Source organism: Trichogramma pretiosum, unplaced genomic scaffold (genome assembly GCF_000599845.2).
Source record: "Trichogramma pretiosum strain Unisexual culture from Peru unplaced genomic scaffold, Tpre_2.0 scaffold19, whole genome shotgun sequence".
Classification (NCBI taxonomy): domain Eukaryota; kingdom Metazoa; phylum Arthropoda; class Insecta; order Hymenoptera; family Trichogrammatidae; genus Trichogramma; species Trichogramma pretiosum.
In genome coordinates, this window is record NW_019641707.1 from 640267 (window position 1) to 661652 (window position 21386).

General features: G+C 37.3%; 3 protein-coding genes across 4 annotated transcripts in view; 1 reads left to right on the forward strand and 2 right to left on the reverse strand.

Annotated features, from left to right (window-relative positions):
* The window catches only part of LOC106659941, a 36252-nt gene extending 17884 nt beyond the window's left edge, over nt 1-18368 (forward strand). The window contains exons 3-8 of one of the 2 annotated variants that reach the window (XM_014382720.2): nt 40-303; nt 9842-10152; nt 10774-11002; nt 13936-14175; nt 14636-14946; nt 15807-18368. In XM_014382720.2, coding sequence (XP_014238206.1) covers nt 55-303; nt 9842-10152; nt 10774-11002; nt 13936-14175; nt 14636-14946; nt 15807-16323 — 1857 coding nt within the window. In that variant the 5' untranslated portion in view covers nt 40-54 and the 3' untranslated portion in view covers nt 16324-18368. Of the gene's footprint in view, nt 1-39; nt 304-341; nt 404-9841; nt 10153-10773; nt 11003-13935; nt 14176-14635; nt 14947-15806 lie in introns of those variants that run through there. The other variant, XM_014382721.2, reaches the window with a different exon arrangement.
* LOC106659942 (clusterin-associated protein 1) lies at nt 18356-20103 on the reverse strand. Its single transcript, XM_014382722.1, has 6 exons — nt 20036-20103; nt 19758-19954; nt 19279-19674; nt 18971-19209; nt 18742-18896; nt 18356-18668 (listed from the first exon to the last, which is right to left on the reverse strand). The coding sequence occupies exons 1-6, from the start codon at nt 20055-20057 to the stop codon at nt 18397-18399; spliced, it is 1281 nt and encodes a 426-aa protein (XP_014238208.1). The 5' UTR covers nt 20058-20103; the 3' UTR covers nt 18356-18396.
* Nucleotides 20104-20267: 164 nt separating this feature from the next.
* On the reverse strand, nt 20268-21238 carry LOC106659856 (peptidyl-tRNA hydrolase ICT1, mitochondrial). The gene is made up of 3 exons (XM_014382572.2): nt 20996-21238; nt 20684-20872; nt 20268-20611 (listed from the first exon to the last, which is right to left on the reverse strand). Exons 1-3 carry the CDS (start codon nt 21152-21154, stop codon nt 20354-20356), a joined length of 606 nt encoding a protein of 201 aa, XP_014238058.1. The 5' UTR covers nt 21155-21238; the 3' UTR covers nt 20268-20353.
* Nucleotides 21239-21386: the final 148 nt, after the last annotated feature.

Below are 21386 nucleotides of genomic sequence, written 5' to 3' on the forward strand. Positions count from 1 at the left end.
AATTCTCCTCGTTAAAGATGCGTAATATACACATTGCAGAGTGCCAAGAGGAGGATGGGACGTCGGACGAGCGGCCGCGGCGGCGGCGGCACGGCGAGCGTCCTCAAGGAGCGCGCCAACATGTCCTTCATGCTGGTCGTCATGTTCTTCGCCGTGTTCGGCCTCATCGTGCTCACGGAGATATTCCTGATCGACGAGCGTCACGGCATCGGCGCGGGTGGTGCTGCGCTCGGAGCTCGTGGCCGAGCGGCCCATCATCGGCTAGCGGCGGCGCCCGATCGACCCGACTACGAGGAAATCGGGGTGAGTGAACAGAGATGTTTTTCGTGTGGGAAAGATAATTGCTGATGAAATTTCCACAGACGATGTTGATAGATTCGCATTCGAAGCGATGGTTATCAAAGTAAGTTTAAAACGTAAGGTTTATGCTGATAAAAGGGTATGATATTTTAGGAAAAGTATTGGCAAAAATTTATAAGCAAGTTTAAAAAAACAAGACATGAAAAATTATTTATTACCTCTTTTTGATAAAATTATTTTAAGAAAAATACAGGTATCGGTTACTAATTAATGTCTTCCCTTTTCTATTCACATCACAAATGTATCATCTTCACTAATTATTCTTCTCGTCATTGGATAAACTTGTATGTTGCTACTATCGATTAAATATAAAACTGTTATCTTTAATGGTTGGCATCGTACAGCTTCATATCTTTAAATTGCTCTGCTAGGTCTGGTAATTTTTTGGTACATTTATCAATAAATTTATTAAATTTTTTTGGCATTATTGCAATGAATTTATCAATACTGTTCATTAAGTTCAAATCATAATCTGTGCAATGACCCTTTTTACACATCATATCAATGATATGCGACTTAGAATTTGGATTATCCTTTAAAGTTCTGATCAAATAAGCATATTGTTCAATATCGACAGCAAAGTATATACTTTTTCTGGGTACAATGAATTCAAACTCATTATTCTTAGGATTGAGCGATACTGATTCTTTAAATGCATGACATATCTTGGATTTAATAGGAGTAGTATTTCTTGGTATGGTGTATGGACATAGCTTGCTTTCTTCTTCTAATCCTTCTTCTATATTATTGTCGTTTAAATTAACCCAAGATACATTGGTGTTATCGACAACATCAAGAAGGTATTGATATCCTGCATACTGAATCCTATTTCCATGAAGATGAATATGAGTAACTTGACTAAACGGTAAACCATCTGCTAGATACTTAGCCCCATCAGGTCCTATGCTATTATTGCATAAATCTATATAAAGTATTTTGGAATGTTTTAAAATTTCAGACAAATATCTAGCTCCTTCAGCTTTTATATAATTCTTTGAAAGATAAATATACATAATATCACTAGTTTCAAGCACTGGCGCTATATATTTCATACCTTCATCTTCAATGTAATTTAGATAAAGATCAAGATCTAAAACCTTCACTTCTCTTAAAAATTCAGCTAAGAGTTTAGCACCTCTTGCTTTTATTTTTTGTGCACCTACATTTAACTTTACTATTTTACAATCTTTAAATGCTAGTACTAAATATTCAATACCATTGGGTTGGATAATATGATGGTAACAAATATTAAATTTACTGATTTTGGTATTTTTGAAAGCTTGAGCCAGATATTGAGCATCATCCGCTTGTAAGTATTGGCAATCAAGTGTGAGCTCAGCAATTGTAATGTTTTGAAAAATTTCTTTTATAAATTGAGCACCATTATTACCTATTTTATTGCTATGCAAGGTAATATAAATCTTCTTCATATTGCTTGAAGTTAAAGATATATATTTATTGATATTTTCTTCTTTAAAATCTTCTACAAAATAGGCATCAAGATAAAGGCTCAATTTAGAATCACTTAATTTCTTCATTAAGTATTGTGCTGCATCAATACCAATTTTATTTTTAGTCAAATCAAGATAATTAAGTTTAGTGCCTATTATACAATCACTAAGGTACTTTAAACCTTCATCCATAATATTATTATTTTTTAAATTAAGTGTGGTAATTAAGGTGTCTCTCAAAACTTGTGTTATATATTTAAGACCATTACATCCTATTTTGTTATCACTCAGATCAAGTTGGATAACTTGAGAACCTCTTAGAGCTTCAGCAAGAGATTTAACATCACTATCTCCTAAATTACTATTGCTAAGAGATAAAGTTTGATTGTAATATTTTAAATTTGCAATTATCGCTTTATACGGCATGCTGAAAGATAAATTCTTCTGACAATCTTATGACAATCTGGTTATTTCTTCAGCAGGATTTTATCTCTTTACAATCTGCCTTTTCAATTCAAATGCTCTTGTTATCGCTCTATTAATAGATAATTGTGACACACATCCTATGTTAAACTTTTCACCAACTGGTAAAATATCTTGTTACCACTGTATGACACTTATAAAAATTATCCTTTTTCTTTTTTTACTCTATATTACACAAACACTATCACGACAAATATATAGATTGTTTTTTGTAATGTCTATTCTATTTGATGCTTCTACAGTAAGGGTAGAATAAAGATTTTAATTGAAAATAAGTAGGCAGCGTTGTGAAAAAAGCGACTACAATGCGAGGTGACAGTCAGAGCTTACAAGTAAACAAGAGTACTTAGTACACATAACTTCATAACGGCTGCTAGCACCGCAGATTGCATATCGCATTGCATTCTTTATCGATTCTCGCACTGTGGCCAACTCAGCGATTAGCATACAATGTTCGAACGCAGGTTTAAAAAAGCGTACGTTTTCGAATGTACAATGAAATATTTTTTAAGTTACGGAAAAGAAAACATTCGCGTTTTCGTAGTCTGATTGAGCGACAAAGCTCCACACAATATTTTTTAAATTCCGATTACGAATATGTAGGGTGGATTTGTAGAGTTTAATGAAACAATTTATTATTTAGAACAAATTTTTTTTGTGCATTACTCCATTGGTGTGCGTTCATAATTACATTTATCTTTTGTGTGAATTTATTTCTCCGCATTTATCGCATGTGTGTATAAAGCAAATTGTGCGCATATTATAACGATGGTGTCACTACAATTACGGTGTAGTTTTAATGTTATATATGCGAGTGCCTTTATGTGCATTGCAGTGTACATAACTGCCTGTGGTCAGTCGACGGTAGTGGGGGAATGTGTCGTCGAGAAGCTATCACAATCGCGGAGTCGACTCGCTAATATCGACTTGGAGCGATCTGTTGCTCTACTGAATAGTCAAATTCCTCGAGTGAGCAAGATGTTTACAAATTATGTCAATAAGACGGCATAGGAGTTGTGTTTAACCTCAAATATTTTCTCAGTGCATGTCGTGATAATTTACAGTGAATTCATATTATTAATAACGATTGAAATAAAGCAACGGGGATATAATTAGGTGTAATTTTTTGTGCACACTCATGATATTTTTCAAACGATATTGCTTGATCAAACTTAATTTTTCTTCAGAGTAAAGAAAAGCTGAAAAATACCTGGCCGAATCCATGCGAATATAATATTTTCAAATCGATGAACTGTCGCCAATTGCAAAACTTTGCAACATTTAGTTTTTATTAACCAGCAGTGAGTTAGATAATTTGTTTGTTTTCTAATTTTTTTTCACAATCAAAAACTATTGCAGAATTTTAATTTTAGGAAAATCACGCATAGACGAGGCTGTTGAGTTACACGAAAAGTTAGATGAAAGATTTTTGAATTTGGAGTGCGAACTTGATTCGAAGTCTTTATAACGACAAATATCTGCAAACCTGCTTATCAAAGTAACCTACTATTTGTGACAATGAAAAACAAGATTTCGACATGTATAACTTGAATGATAAGAAACTCATCATCTTGATAAAAAAAGAATTCAATTATAATAGTAATTGTCTATTTAAAGAAAAGTGCCGATCGAAATATGATGAATCCAAGAAGGTGACAATATTTGATAAAAAAGCTCGAACCAAACCATGCCATGAGTATAATTCGCATCGAAAATATTTTAAAGAAAAATCGATAATCTGTACGAAATCACATCAAAGCACTGGACAGTATGAATTTGAGATTTGCCACAAATCACTCGGATACAAAAGTCACCTTAAATCTCATGTAATGACTGTACATGACCGTAGCAAACCTTTCGAGTGTGATATTTGTCACAAATCATTTAGTCAAAAAAGTTACATTAAAACTCACATATATACAGTACATAATCGGAGCAAACCCTTCGAATGTGACATTTGTCAGAAATCATTTGGACAAAAGAGCAATCTCAGAACTCACATAATTATAGTACATGACCGAAGCAAACTCTTCGAGTGTGATATTTGTGGAAAATCATTTGGACTAAAAAATAATCTCAAAAATCACATAAATGCAGTACATAATCAGAACCAACCCTTTGTGCGTAAAATTTGTCACAAATCATTTTCACTTAAACGTAATCTCGATAGACACATAAATACAGTACATAATCGAATCAAATCATTCAAATGTGATATTCGTCAAAAGTCATATGGCCGCAAGGACAACCTCGAATTTCATAGAAACTTACATAATCAGAGCAAATCCTTCGAATGTGTCATATGTCGGAAATCTTTTGGACGAAAAGGTACCCTCAAACTTCACATTAGCACAGTACACATTCGAAGCAAACCATGTGAATGCCATAAGATGTGTAACAAATCATTTGAATGCCTACAAAAAATTTGGAATTTACTCAGCAATTACATTGCAACAGTAAATAATCGGAGGAGATCTGCCGATTGTGAGTTTTGCTCCAAATCATTTGGATACCAGCAAAAAATAAAAAAATACATCAGTACAGTACACAAACGAAGAAAATCGTTTGAGTGTGATATTTGTCACAAATCATTTGACAACAAAAATAGACTCAAAATTCACATTGACATACATATGAGGAGAAAACACCTCGAATGTAAGATTTGTGACAAATCGTTTACATACCAGCAAAACTTAAAAAAGCACATTGATTCAGTCCATGTTCGTAGCATATCCTTTGAAGACAGATCATTAGGACAAAAAAATAACATCAAATCTCACATGAATACAGTACATTATTGGAACAAATCTCATTTTGAATGTTACATCTGCGACAAATCATTTGTACGAAAAAGTATCCTTTTATCTCATATGAATGCAGTTCATTATTTTAACAATTCCTCAGGATGTAAGATTTGTTACAAATCATTTAGCCATAATAGCTCCCTAAAAACTCAGAACAATTCAGTATATAATCGAAGCAAACCTTTCAAGTGTGAAATTTGTTACAAATCATTTGGATACTATCAAACCTTAAAGAATCACATAAATACACTACATGATCGTAGCAAAACCTTAGAATGTGATATTTGTAACAAATCATTTGGGTTAAACAGTAATCCCAAATCTCATGAGATTGCAGTAGATAATCAAATCAAGCTTTTCAGATGTGATATTTGTCACGAGTCATTTGCACGTGAAAGTAGCCTCATATCTCACAAAAATGCACAACATGATCGCAGTAAATCAGTCGAATGTAACGTTAATCGTAAATCTTATGAATACCAGAGTAAACTAAAAAGAAACGTAATAAGGGTACGTGATGGTATCAAACTGTTTAAATGTGGAATTTGTGACGAATCATTCAGTCTAAGAATTAAACTCAAATTGCATCTGAAAACAGTACACAATCAGATCAAATCCTTCGAATGCGAAATTTGTTTGAAATCGTTCAACTACAAGGGTATTCTCAGAGCTCATATAAATACATTTCACGATAGTGAAGAATCATTAAAATGTGATGTATGTCCTGAATCATTTAACTGCAAGTATTTCAAATCTTATATTGAGGCAGTACAATATCGCAGCAAACATTTCGAATGTAACATCTGTCACAAATCTTTTCGACTACAAGACAATTTCCAATCTCACGTGAACGAAGTACATTATCGTAGTAAATCTTTCGAATGTGACATTTGTCACAAATCATTCGGCCAAAAACAACTCCTGAAAACTCACATAAATACAATTCATGATCGTCGCAAACCTTTTGAATGTTACATTTGTGACAAATCATTTGGACAAAAAAGTATCCTTACATCTCACATGAATGCAGTACATTATGGTAGCAAACCCTACGAGTGTGAGATTTGTCACAGATCATTTGGATACCAGAGGAGCCTCAAAACTCACATAAATACAGTACATAAACAGAAGAAACCTTTTGAATGTGAAATTTGTCAAAAATCTTTTGGATACAAACATACCCTCAAGATGCATGTGAATACAGTACATATTCGTAACAAACCTTTCGAGTGTGATACTTGCCACAAATCATTTGGACAAAAACAACACCTTAAAACTCACATAAATTTAGTACATATCCGTAGCAAACCCTTCGAGTGTGATATTTGCCACAAATCATATGGTCGCAAACAACACCTCAAAATTCACACAAGGATAGTACACAATCGAAGCACATCGTTTGAATGTGAGGTTTGTTACAAATCATTTGGACAAAAAAGTGACCTCAAACGTCACGTCAATTCAGTACATGATCGGAGGAAACTCTTTGAATGTGATATTTGTCACAAATCATTTGGATACAAGAATGTACTGAAATCTCACACAAAAGCAGTACATATTTTTAGAAAACCCGTCGATCGTTAGATTTGTAACAAATCATTTGGACGCACGACTACCTTTAAAAATCACATGAATGCAGTTAAAATTAGTTGAAAACTCTTCGAGTGTGATATTTTGTCATAATTCGCCGGCATAAGTCGGCCGCAATTATCTTCTCAAATTTAACATTTATTTTCGTAGATCATATAGAAAATTAGCAACCTTGAACCTCACTTGAATGTACAACATAATTGTAACAACTCTTACTAATGTGAGTTTGGTTCTGAATAATATCCATTTGGTCGCGATAAAGATTTCTGCTCTTACACAAGTATACAGCTATGTAATTGATTAAATATTCTTCTCAATATCTTTTAATTTTGTAAAGAAAAATAAAGTATTTCAAACTGTTATTTATTTTGTCGTGACTGTAAAAATGTTATTATTCACCTTTTACATAGATTTACATGATTTTCCAAGTACCTAATTGAAGCAAGAATTATCTCTAAATCTCAAATACCGATTTCACTATTGATTTCTGTACACGCAGAAAATTTTCCAGACGCAGTGGTCGATAAAAAAGCTACAACAAAGGGCCCATATGAAAATATCTAAATGTGTCTCGTATATTTCATCTTAGTATTCGTAGTTCTTTCTTTCTGGAATCCACTTTTTTCATAAATAAAAAATTTTCGAATTGAATTCAAGTTTGCCGATGTATTGGCGTCACGTGTTCTAGATTACATTAACAATCTGAAAAAGTAGCATAAATTGATTTTTTTGAAGGATCAATAGATTTCAAATCGTTAATAATGCATTTGACCAAAAATAATGTGAAGAAGACAATATTCATTAAATACGCCAAGAAATATATCTATCGCCATAAAGTCAATTTTTTTTCTTCCAATTACATCTTTTCATTCATAAAAAATTGCCCCGCATTACTTACTACGAATCCACCTTCAGATATTCACAATCAGATTCGATATACCTTTAAATCCTCTAAGCTCTCGTATCTACTATTTGTTACGCATTTTTTCAACCGCACTGGAGCATCTGCCACACACGCCGAAACGTCGATGCAGCTGTTATAATGCATACATCCATTATTGCGGTTTGCATATAACAACAACAACAATAATATCAGAGCGCTTACGAATGTGGAAAGCATACAAATTGGCTCTGAAAGCCGCATATACGCGCGTTACAATGAGTTTTTGTGAATTTATGGATTTAGCCGCATATAGCATACATCGCGCGGGGCATTAAAGTTTCAACGCCGTGGGAAAGCTTCACATACGTATATATACGCTTGTCTATATATCTATACAAAACCAAAGCGATATATTTCGGTCGGAAGTCTAATGCTCGCGTCGCTGTCGTGGCGGTCGCGTTGCAAAGTATATAGAGGAATTTAGGGGGAGAGAAAAGACAGAGAGAAAAAAATATTTTCACCGTAATTGTGAAAAGTGCTCAAAAACAACAACAACAACAACGAAAACAACTGCAGCAAAAATTTACCCGAGCTGCGGTAAAATCTCTCGTGAGCTTTTAATCAAAAGCTCGTTAAAAAATTCTACGATAAAATTTCGCAACGCAACTTTTGAGTGTTCGCGTAACCGATGAAATTGAATAAAACTCCTTGTTACATCCCTCTGTATCTTCGTCTTATTTCTCTCCTCTCATACACGCGTTCAATGGAATTTTTGGAGCATCGTTATGAAAAATGCTGAGCTTCTGTACAAATATGTGCTCGTACTTTAGCTTACATCGAACTACTTCATATTTTTCTCAGCAAAAAACTTCAAGACCTTAAAATTGTCTTATTTTTTCCAGACTTTACCCGAAAAAATTGGCACAATTTCCTCCCTCTACGTCTAACGCAGTGCGATAATAATTAGCACTGCGTCAAACACACGCGCGATCCTCACATCTAATTACGGCAAACTGCGCTCGCGATGTAAATGTGTAACTCGACCGCGGCGCTGTTTATTCGCTAAATGCAATACCACTATCCGTGATGCAGGCGCGTCACCCCAGGCATTACATATTATAATACTATACTCCCAGTACAGCAGCGGCATCATCAGATGTGTACCACTGCCTATGTATTTTTCAAGTGGCCCCTCTGATATCTGCATGCGGCATACGTACGTCGCTCTGACAGCTGCTTTCGGCTCCGTGCGACTACTATAAGTGAATGAAAGCTCGCAAGCTCGGCGTTCCGTATATATGCATTATTATATACGACACACACATACCTTTCGCGCGCTAGCGACAGAATGATTTTTTCCACGCTACGTTTGTTTATATTAACGCTAGTAGTAGTAGCGAAGGTGGCACACGTTTCTCAAGTGGCGTGTATATATAGAAATAATAAGATGTATATTAATATTTCTATTAAATAATTTTATTGAGGGTTAAAGATGTTCTCGTCTCGGAGAGAGCGACTCGAATGCCAGTCTTCTTTTTTCCTTCCTAACCGTCACACTTTGGTAGCTGAACGTAGTTACGAACGAACATTCGACGTTCGCTACATATACACACTCGACGAAACAGGCAGCAGCAGCAGCCACTCTCTCTAACTTGATCTTCGCAAGCTCTGTGTTAATGTTGCTGGCAGCTCTCGCTCTCGCACTCTCGGCTAGAAGTAGTGCATACACACGTATATATATAGCGCGAGCGGCGAAAACTACTGCACTGCAGCAGAGAGAGAGAGAGAGAGACTCTCTATGTATATATGACCTCTGTGTGTGTATGTGTGTGCTATGTATGCCACGTTGTGTTCTGCCTAATGAAAGCTCCGAGCGGCGCGCAAATTAAGTACGTGCCTTGCCTGTTATGCCTGGCACATGTATATATAGGGTCTAGGCATCCCCGACGACGACGATGCAGTATTGTACGAGGCACGAATTGCTGCTGCTCGCGTATGCGCCTGACATAGGCCAGGGTGTTTGCTGCGGATAGCTACGTGTGTTCTCTATCTCTATCTTGTCGACGTCGTCGTCGTGTGCGCGTGCATATATTTGTTGTAGCGGAGCGTCGTTTGTCTTACACGTACATACATGCGGTATGCGCAATATAAGGCCTATGCTACTCTATACCCCCCGGAAGACTGTGCGTGTGTGGAAATTTTATCAGCTATTCGTACCCCATACAAGACGAGATGATAAATGATTTCTTTCTTTCTCTTTCCATGCGCAGCCGGAGGATTACGCCGGCCTTAAGGGTAACCTGGAGGATCACCTGGGCATGCTCGTGCGCGGCGAGGAGTCTCAACACGGCTACGGTGGCGGTGGCGGCGGTGGTGCCGGCCTCGGCATGGGTATGGGCTTGGGTATGGGTGGAGCGTCGGGGGCGGTAGCTGCAGCGGCCGCGGCAGCAGCAGCCGCTGCCTTGCCCATGGATCCGCGAGGACTGCCCAGTCTGCCGGCCAACCTGGAGGCCAGATTGCCGAGGCTGGATCCGGCGCTCAGGGCCAGCCACGCCGAGTGGCTGCCGGTCACCAACACGAGGTATATAGCAGCTGCTGCGATATTACATTACGTTATTTTATGCGTACAATTTTTCAATTTGCTCGCTTTTTTATATGGTTATGAAGCAGCGGCAAAAGTTCAAAGTTTCGTTTGATTAAAAAAATTTCTCATTCCTTTGGCATGTCGCGCGCGCGTGGAAAAGTAGCTCGGTTATTAAATACTTTTTTACGCGAGCGAGGAAAAAGTTTACACGAGTAATGATCAACCCTGTATGTATAAACGAGTATGAATTCAACGAAATATGTTTGCACAATGAGCAAATGAGATTCATTGAAATGTTGCAGCGACGTTGTAACGATCAAAGCTCGTTGAAAGTTTTCTAGCTCCTAATTTGCGTACCTTGTATATGATATTTTTTCATTATTTTTTTATTTTTTTAATGTAACTGAAACGCGAAACTTGTAACGATCAAAGCACGCGTTGAAAGTTTCCTAATTTTTTAAACTTTTATTCATAATTTTTCTGTACTAATTAAAGAGGTTTCAAAGTCCGCAGGTCAAAAATTTAATTTTCAATCTCGTTTTCGCTGCAACTCGTACGCAAAAAAACATTTACTCCAAAAAGCTGTATATTAAAAATGTGAAAAACAAAAAAAAACAGGTTCAAGTTCTTCGTGTACTCGGCCTACTACGACGAGCGAGTGTCGAGCACGGGACTGTCGTCCTCGTCAACGTCAACGTCGCATCGCGGCGGCCCGAACACGGGCGTGGTGCGAGTGATCGGCGCGACCAAGACCCGAGGACCCGAGAGAGTCTGGTGTCGGCTCTGGTATCCGGTCGAGGGCGCGGAAAACGTCACCACGTCGGTCACGGTCTCGGCCAAAGTCAAGGTAACGTATATAATAGAGCAGTTTTTTCATATATGTACAACTTTTGTGCGGGGGGTTCTCGGATCTGCCCCAAAATTTAGTATGCTATTTGGGTATGTGAAAATAGCCTTCAGGTAAATTTTTAGCCCTCTAGGGGCCTTAGGGCCCAAATTTGGGCCCCTCGAAGGTCCAAAAATAGCCGTTTTTACCTATTTTTGCGTATTATTCAAATATTTGTAACTCGGGCACCGGTGCATATTTTTTAACTCTGAGGGTCGCATTTTTTAGGTCAAGACATGTACTTTTCGTAAAAAAATTATGTAGAGCTCGATAGACCAACCCCCGGTTATGGGGGGGCAATGAAGGGGGATGAAAAATCGCAAAATTGACGTTTTTTAGCTTTTTTTGAATTGATGCAGAAGGCGACTGGATTGACGTATTTACTTTTGCAACGTCTCATTTTAAAGGTATTTTTATTACCTTTAAATTGCCGTGCGCAGAATTAAGATTGGTTCAAAAACGACGGAGATAGAGCTGTTTAAAGGTGTCAACATTATGAAAAAAGGCGTTTTTTCGAGATTTCGATAAGCTGTAACTTTTTTCTAGTAACATGAATCTCTTTGAAATTTTATGTGAAAGTAGTTGATTACATGTAGTTTGAAGCCATGTAGGTAAGGATCTTGGTATTTGCCTCTATAACCGAAAACGAGGCCCCCGAAATCCGGCACTTTAGCCCTTATATAGGCAAAATACATGTTAAATTGGGCGGCAAAACTATTTGGTAACTCCTGAAATTATCGCAAAATAAACATAAAAAAAAAATCAAAAACCCCATATTAAACGTATTTTTCGACGAGGAATCCAATGGTAACCTCGAATTTGACCTTGAACATAACCTCTAAACTATAGCGAACCAAAATTGATTTTTCGCACGGTGACCCCCTTTTTTTATTTCAGATTTGAAAAGAGCGGAAAATTTCACGTTCAAATACATATTTCGTTTTTTTTTTCAAGGTAATTTTAAGGGCCCCACAGATCAAGAATAAACTCTTTGGCTGAGTTTAATATTAGTTTTAATGGAGCCTTCATTTTCAAACTGTGGGGCCCTTAAAATTACCTTGAAAAAAAAAACGAAATATGTATTTGAACGTGAAATTTTCCGCTCTTTTCAAATCTGAAATAAAAAAAGGGGGTCACCGTGCGAAAAATCAATTTTGGTTCGCTATAGTTTAGAGGTTATGTTCAAGGTCAAATTCGAGGTTACCATTGGATTCCTCGTCGAAAAATACGTTTAATATGGGGTTTTTGATTTTTTTTTTATGTTTATTTTGCGATAATTTCAGGAGTTACCAAATAGTTTTGCCGCCCAATTTAACATGTATTTTGCCTATATAAGGGCTAAAGTGCCGGATTTCGGGGGCCTCGTTTTCGGTTATAGAGGCAAATACCAAGATCCTTACCTACATGGCTTCAAACTACATGTAATCAACTACTTTCACATAAAATTTCAAAGAGATTCATGTTACTAGAAAAAAGTTACAGCTTATCGAAATCTCGAAAAAACGCCTTTTTTCATAATGTTGACACCTTTAAACAGCTCTATCTCCGTCGTTTTTGAACCAATCTTAATTCTGCGCACGGCAATTTAAAGGTAATAAAAATACCTTTAAAATGAGACGTTGCAAAAGTAAATACGTCAATCCAGTCGCCTTCTGCATCAATTCAAAAAAAGCTAAAAAACGTCAATTTTGCGATTTTTCATCCCCCTTCATTGCCCCCCCATAACCGGGGGTTGGTCTATCGAGCTCTACATAATTTTTTTACGAAAAGTACATGTCTTGACCTAAAAAATGCGACCCTCAGAGTTAAAAAATATGCACCGGTGCCCGAGTTACAAATATTTGAATAATACGCAAAAATAGGTAAAAACGGCTATTTTTGGACCTTCGAGGGGCCCAAATTTGGGCCCTAAGGCCTCTAGAGGGCTAAAAATTTACCTGAAGGCTATTTTCACATACCCAAATAACATACTAAATTTTGGGGCAGATCCAAGAACCCCCCGCACAAAAGTTGTACATATATGAAAAAACTGCTCAATACTATATAAAATTGGTATATCGAACGATATTTTCGTTGGCGCGTTGCTTGACAATTTCTGCGTGATATTGTATTCTGGAGTTATCCTGATATAGAAACGTTCAACATTTTACGGTCAAATTTTCGCCAATGAAAAAGTTTATTGGACAGAAAAACGAATAAGTAGAAACATTCAGTTCTTTTTTACATTTTATTTGACTTATACGTTCATTTTGACGGTGCCACTTGCGGGTTTACACAAACGAAGATACTCGCCATCTAGCGGGCGAGGCTTAAAGTGATAATTAAACGTATTCCAAGTAGTCGTAAGAAGGGACCAATTTTTCAGAAATAAATTTCAATATTGTGATTGCGATTGAAACATTCATTTTGCAACAATAGTCATTTTTTTCACTGTATAAACTATTAAAAACACGTGCTTATTATTTCTAACGTAACTGTAACGTAAAAATTGCCAAAAACAATCCAATAAATTATCCCAAACATTGAAACATTTTAAATGGGCATTTTCCGATCGTTAGGCCGTTATTAATGTTGATCATTTCATACCAGGGTAATTGTACCCGATACTTTTGAAATTCAACGAGATGAGAAAATTTTCAAAGTACAATACTGTGAATAACGTATTATAAATCACGTAAACCGCAATTACTTTTCAATCGTTAAATCGCTCCACGAGTGCCTCTCACTCGTACACATACCATACACACGCACGCGATACGAATTCGAAATTCCAATTATTCCGCTCGATTAACGTTAAAAGCGAAATACCGATAACTATAGCGCTGCTCTAATCGTGCCACTACTCTCTCTCTCTCTCTGCTTCTGCACCTATATGTATGTATGTATGTATATAGGTAATCCGAGAAAACTGGAATCTCAAGTACAGCGCGTGCTTCGTCATCTGCCCGCTGCCGAGGGACGCGCCGGCCGACTCGGCGGGCCGCGATCGCGTGCCCAAGGAGGTCAGCATCGTGGCGAGGCTGCGCGTGCCCCCGACGAATCGCATCCAGGTGCGAAATCGACCGAGCCAGCGGCCCAAGGAGCGCCGACCGCTGGCCGTCTGCGTCAAGCCGCTGCATTACGATTACAACAGGGTAAGGAATTATCATAAATTTATTCATGAAAAGTGTAACAAAATTCACCACACTGAAAATGTATCATTAAACTTAAGGAACTTGGGCCACATTTCATTTGTGGGAATAATTTAACCAATATCATCTTTCTCTAGTGTCAAGATTCAAAATCAATACAACACACATTCTATTAATGCTATATTGGTCATCACCACGGCAATATAATAGCATAGTATATTTTGCACCTTGGGGATGAAGAACTTTTCTTTTTTCGCTACATATAGATGAAAATACAGTTTTTTCATGAATCCACTCAGCGGGAATAAAATTTTACTTTAGTTTGGGATGACACAAAAAAAGAAAAAATTACACTCGACGCATCGTGAATTAAATTACACAGCAAAACTTCGATAATTCGAATTCAAGGCATGAATACCCGATTATGTAACGATCACCTTACCGATTTTCCGCACTGTCGCAGGTGCTGCAACTGATCGAGTTCATCGAGCTGCACACGATACTGGGCGCGAGTCACGTGACCCTGTACAACGACACGCTGGGGCCCGAGGCCGGCTGCGCGCTGCGCTACTACGAGTCGCGCGGCCGCGTCACGCTGCTGCCCTGGCACCGGCTGGACATGATCTCGCAGCGCGAGATACGCACCGAGGGACTGTTCGCCGCGCTTAACGACTGCCTCTACAGGTCCATGTACTCGTACGAGTATCTGGCGCTGCTCGATCTCGACGAGTTCATCGTGCCCAGGCACGAGGACACGATCCTCGATCTCATCAGGTATGTGATCTCAATTGCACGCAAAAATTTTAAGTTATGAAGGTAAATTAAGAAAAAAAAATTTTTTTCTGTACGTGAATACTGACAGTTGAAAGTTGCTCTTATAGGAGTCTCAAGAGTAAGGAAAAATGATATAGGTGGTTTGGGTCTAAGAATCATATAGGTATTGGCTATGCAAAATTAGAAACACTATCGTCATGAAAAATTGGGAAAATATATAGAATGTTCACCGATAACTTTCTAAGACATTTTTATCTTACATACTTTTTTATAAATTCAAAAGCTTTCGAGTAAGATAATACTCTACATTTTTTTTTGTTGACAAAAATAATTTTTTTTAATAAAAAGATGTTGAGTTTACTGTAGTGTCCACGATAGTTTTCCAAAGATTTCGCTAATATTTATCGTAACAATTTTTTTGACGTTCGTTAAATAAAACATTGTCGGAAAAGTTTCCTCGACATTTTCTTTGAAGGTCCTTGGATGGAACGACGGAATTTCCTATGCTATATAAAAAGGTTCTTTTTTATACTATTTGACAAAAATAATAAAAAAATCGGTCTTTTTAACTCCCGAAGTTTTTGTTATTGGGTTTCATTTTTGGCTTTCGACCACCTACAATTAAGTCATTACCACTTGATGAATAATTACTTATAAATTGAATATACGAATTGTAATCTGATTTATAATGTCTGTTCAACGGACAGTCAATACTTATCAAATTTTTGGATGTACAACAATTTTCCCTTACTCCAGCAACCTCTATTCATCACTACTTTTTTTCATTCCTTGAAACTTAACAACTCAAGATTTTCCAAGCAAACAACCTAATTTTCAATTAATTTTCCTTCTCGCTACAGATGGATGGGCACCCGAGTCAACACCAAGACGGCCGGCGCCTACTCCTTTCAGAACGCCTTCTTCTACCTGCAATGGCCCGACGACCCGTACGTGCGCACGTCGCGTCGCGCCACCGAGGCCGGCCTCGTCACGCTGCGCAAGACGCGTCGTCGCTCCAAGCTCCATCCGCACAAGCAGCGCAGCAAGTACGTCTGTAGGCCGCGCGACGTCGTCGAGACGGGCAATCACTTCGTCTGGGAATTCGTGCCGGGCCACACCACGGTCAACGTGCCCGCCGACGCCGCCATACTCCATCACTATCGGGTCTGCGAGTTCGGCGGCGACGACTGCGTCAAGACCGCCTCGACGGTCGATCGCACGGCCTACAAGTATCTGGACAAGCTTGCGGATCGGGTCGAGGCCACCTGGCAGCAGCTGGCCAAGATCTGTCCTGGGCTGCCGGAGCTGCAGCAGCCACCCGCGCCGATGCCCCAGCAGCAGGAGCAGTCGAGCGAGAGCACGGGTGCCGTGAGGTAGCAGTCCGTCAGGCCGAATCGCGACGTCGACGACGACGACGAGATAATGCATAATTTCACCGCTGGCAGGCCGATACTCGCCAGGACTTACTTTTACAATTACGCTCGAAGACGCCGATGATGATGATGATGATGATGAATCACGTCGATGCTGCGTGTACCTGCGCGATTTTTCACGACAAATATATTCAAGTGTAAATATGAACGTACTCGAATTATCTACATTATAATTATTCAAGCTTCAGAGGTACTATTATATTAAATTACAATGTAACGAATGGATGAGGTTTTTTTTTCTCATGATTTAGACTGCTTGTAACGAGAGATATAAATGAGATTTACTCTCTATAAAATAAATATAAAGCGTGTACGTTTGTACAAGAAACGAGCTTTTTCACACTGTAAACGCACAATATGTACCTATATCTATGTGTATTAATTAATTTAGGAAAGAAATCATGAGAATTTTCAATTTTCACTATTCGCAGGGTATGCATAAGCTCCTAGTATTAAATTTCGATTCGTTGTATTCGTACCAAAACGCGCATAATTTAGATGCACTCGATAATTTTTAAATAACTCGAACAATGCCGAATAATCTCTTTTAATGGTTTGGAGTGAAATATATATTGATAAATAAATATGTGATTGTGATTTTACGAGCGCGAGAGATGACGACTACTACGCGTCCTCTCGTGAGTTATCAAATTTTAGAATTTCAAAAGGATGGGGAGTGTGCAAAACTAATGTGGTGAACTAATGATGAATTAATAATAATAATCAACGGTGCAGTGTACTTTAAAACGTATTTTTATAATAATTCATCCTGATCTTTCAATTTTCAAAATATGTGTAAAGTAGGTTTAACGAATGCCTAAAGAACAGAATATAAATCTTAAAATGCTACATGGTGCTGTTTTTAAAATGAACGTATCAAAATCTTCAAAATAGCTTTTAAGTGTCGACTTTATATTTTTCATATTCGCAAGACGATCACTGTTAACGCATTCAAAAGGCACAAAATGTTTAATCCGATTTTACTCGTTGCTTTATTTATTCGACTCTGATTTGCAACAATAATTTACATCTATCATTGCGCATATAAGAGAAAAAAAATATTGCCTATCTTTAATGGTCTACACAAACATGACTTTTAAAAATAAAAATAAAATTTTTTTATATCATAAGGAGTCGCTGAGAAAGTAAGAGTATTTTCGAACAATCTGCACCTTAACTTTTTATACTTGAATAAAAAAAAAAGTATTCAACCGGCATAAATATTAAGACTTCAAGCAAAACACGCATATCTGTAGTTAGTCCATGCTATATCTCACTTGTGTAAAAAAAAAATTAGCATTACCAATAAATGTAAGATTTCATTCTGAGTTTAGGTAAATTATGAAAATTGTTAAGAGAAAATTTTAAGAGTGAAAAATTTTTAATTATCGTTTTATTAGGTAAAATAAAGAGAGTCTAAAGTGATATCAAATGCACGATTATTCGATGTCTCTTCAAAAATAGTCAAGCAGTTTGCGAAGGAAATTTTTTAAACTGTTGAACAATTTATATAGAAAATTCTACAATACATATTGGAACTAATTTTGTCATCGAGTAAAATTTTAATTTAAAAATTATAAATGTAGGTATATACACAATTAAATATATTAATAGTATCGTACATGTTATATTTGTACATAAAATACAAATTCGGCGTTGGATACTTTATTTTTCAGAATTATTGCGATCGTCGCAAAAACGCAGTCTGACAAATTAAACTATCCGAAATTACATGCGATTATAATCTACGTACCTTATTGTTGAAATCTATATGAAACTTGCGTTCTTGTAATTTTGTTGCTACTTAAGTGTAATTGAATAATTTGACCATCGAACAATTTCTCACTGTAGTCAATTCAGTTCTCGGTAAAACATTTGTTTGTACACCGTTCATACCGATTTTGTTTTTTTTTCTTTCAAAAACACCAAATTATCCGCAAAAACAAAGATATTACTTAATAAAGTGTAAAAAAATAATTTTTATCGTTACTCTCGCCTGAATTAATTTATATCCCTTCTAAAACTCGTCATCCGTGTGGTCGACCTTGCTCACGGCTCTCTTCTCGTCGCTGTTGGACTTGACGTTGAAGTCGTTGACGTTGGGATCGACGGAATTCAGCAGATCGTCCTCGTCGTCGTCGTCGTCGATGTTGTCGATCAGCAGATCGCTGTCCGAGTCCGACGAGCCGACGCTGCCGTTCGCCTCCTTGAGCTTGCCCGGATGACGCCCGGACATGCTGCCGTACAGTCGTCGCTGGCTCAGATTTATTCTGGCCGATTTTTTGGTGTCTGCGAAGAAATCGAGATTTTCAATTTTATGTAGATCTTTTTTTTTTAATTATTTTAATTAATAAAAATTTACCTTTACTGTTGTTCTCCGCGGGATTCTTTTCACCCTCGGCAAGATTCAAGCTGCTCGGGATCTTGGTGTTGAACATGGATTCGTTGCCCTCCATAAGATCGACGTTCGCGTCGTCTACCCTCAATTGCTCGAGTTGTTTCTTCGTCGCTGCTTGCCTGAAAAATTTATCATAATCGTCGATATTTCAGCACAAACTATCATTAAAGCATAAAAAAATTCACTAGCTCACTTTCGTTCGAATCTCTCTTGCTCCGCCTTGGCCGCGTCGTCGTACAGATGCTCCAGGTACGCCAGGTAACGGAATTTTTGCAGATAATCGTCGTACAAAGATTTGAGCTCGACCTCGTGCTTCTCGAATTCTTCCATGAAGGCCGGCCTGACTTTGCGTAGCGCTTGGAGCCGCTTCTGATTGCGCTCGAGTTCGGTTTTCCGTCGCTCGATGCGAGTGTCTAAATTTTGCTCCGTGTCCTGGATGAAAGGGAGGATCGCAATTTTGATAAAAAATCGATACAAGTTTGCACTGCGGTAATTAGTTACCTTCACATTTTCAATTAAATGCTTCATCTCTTCTATTTCTTTTTTCGTATTTTCGATGACCTCTTTTACGGCTCCTTCGATTTCTGAAGAGTCATACTGATGAGAAACTCTGGAATTTCGAATTTCTCGCAATTCGTCTTCTTTTCCTAGCAAATCGTACAGAGATGCACCATTGATTGTCAATTGGCTAGCCAACTGTCTTGTAGCTTTTAGATCGTTGATTCTTTCAGGAATATCAAAGTTAACGGGTGGTCGATTTTCTGATAACAATAGATCATCTGTGCTCTGTGATTGAGCCTCGTACAACAATGTGGTCATCTTCAACAATTCTGGAACCGCTTGGCTGTCAGCCATGTACAATTTTTTTGTATTCAGTCTTATATTCACTGTTTTTATCTGAAATAATGTAATTATGTTAAATTTCTTAAGCTATCAGAGATTGATTATGTTCAAAATAAATTTCAATATTGGATTCAAACCATAAACTCAGTAACCCGTCTAATCAGAGCTACGCGTTCTTGCTCTGTACTATGATCACTTGGTATATTGGCATCACTATCAAATCTTTTTACAAGCCATATAAGTATTTCAGCTATCAAAGGAAAATTGGGATGTCGAAAATTAGACAAAGATATCAGTCTTGGGTAGCCCAAGACACGCATCATTTCAGTGAAATCTAAACATCAAAATTTCAAATCAATTAAAACAAGTGTTATTCACTGTAAAGTTACTCATTTATAAATAAACCAATACGTACTTCTTAGTTCTCGAAAAGACATTGTGTAAACTAAGAGTATAAAAATTTTAATGATAATAAATGTCACATTAAAGTAATTATAATACACTGTGCTGCAGGCACACTAGCTACAATGTTTACATTTTTCCAGTTTCCAACTGTCGCTATGGCAACATAATGCAAATAGGCTTAACCTGCAATTTGTTACCTTCTCAGAATTAAAAGGTGAGTTACAATGAAAAAGACGTCCATGTCATAATTAAGATTTGTTTATTAAACACTATTAAAAGTAACTTCGTTTTTATGGATATTTACAAATTTTTTACGTTTAGTGTTTGACTAATCTCTATCAAGTGCCTGTTTGTTTCTTTTCCTCATTCCATTCATTCGTTTGGTAAAGACTCTTTCTTGAGCAGCTTTCATCTGTCTTAGTCTATGCTTTTCAGCTGCAACTAGATCGGGTTCTACAGGTACAACAATGAGATCACGAATCATTTGTCTCAACTTTTGCATAGCATCGGCTACATTCAACTGTTGAGATCTTGTTAATTCTGATTTAATCACCAAGTATCCATCTTTGTTTATTCTGTTTTTGTACTGAAAAGATTCATGCAGAATTAGTAAAAGAAAATGACTTAAAAGATTAAAAAATTAGTCTAATATTCCTACTTTTTCTAATATTTTTTCTTTGAGTTCATCATCGATCCAAGTGGCAGATTTCACGTTAAACCTCAGATCAACTTTGGTGTTAACTCGTTGGACATTTTGACCTCCTGGACCACTGCTACCAGAGAACGTTATGTCTAATTCTTTTAATGGAATATATCCAGTGAATTTGGCATTAGGATCCTCAGGGACCTACAAAGTAATTAAATTACAATGAGTGTCAACTATCATACAAGTCAGTTTTGATTACAAAAAAGTCAGGAGAATAAAATTTACACGCATGAAAAAAAATAACGCATTATTATGACAACTTACAAATTTTGGTGTGTGGATAGTCAAATTACTCTTTGGATACAAATTCTCCAAGGAGTAGGCGCTCTTGAAGGAGACACTTCTGCCAAAACCAAGCACATGCTTTGTGGCGGTCGAGTCATTCTTCAAGATCCTCAAACACTGTCGTCCAACGAAATTCATCCTGAACAATGAATATTATAACATTCAATGTTTTGTAAATGCAGTAGGTTAGTTTACACGCGCCGTACGCACGGCGATTTACCAATCTCTCGCCAATTCCAATAATAATGTCAGAAATTTTGCGACGTCGTCTGCTCACTCACTGTATCACTCACTAAACTTTCTACATTATCGACATCGTATTTCTGAAAACTGCCGCATGGCGTCGCTCAATGACGGTAGAGTAGGCGAA

Excerpts from the sequence above, each read along its gene's own strand:
- LOC106659942 (XM_014382722.1), bottom strand. The coding sequence starts at position 20,057 with ATGTCTTTTCGAGAACTAAGAA. Across the intron at positions 19,210-19,278 it reads ATTTAATTGAAAATGTGAAG|GACACGGAGCAAAATTTAGA; the intron begins GTAACTAATTAC and ends CCTTTCATCCAG. Across the intron at positions 18,669-18,741 it reads CGCGGAGAACAACAGTAAAG|ACACCAAAAAATCGGCCAGA; the intron begins GTAAATTTTTAT and ends ATTTCTTCGCAG.
- LOC106659856 (XM_014382572.2), bottom strand. The coding sequence starts at position 21,154 with ATGAATTTCGTTGGACGACAGTGTTTGAGGATCTTGAAGAATGACTCG. Across the intron at positions 20,873-20,995 it reads CTATCCACACACCAAAATTT|GTCCCTGAGGATCCTAATGC; the intron begins GTAAGTTGTCAT and ends ATTACTTTGTAG. Across the intron at positions 20,612-20,683 it reads AAGAAAAAATATTAGAAAAA|TACAAAAACAGAATAAACAA; the intron begins GTAGGAATATTA and ends GAATCTTTTCAG.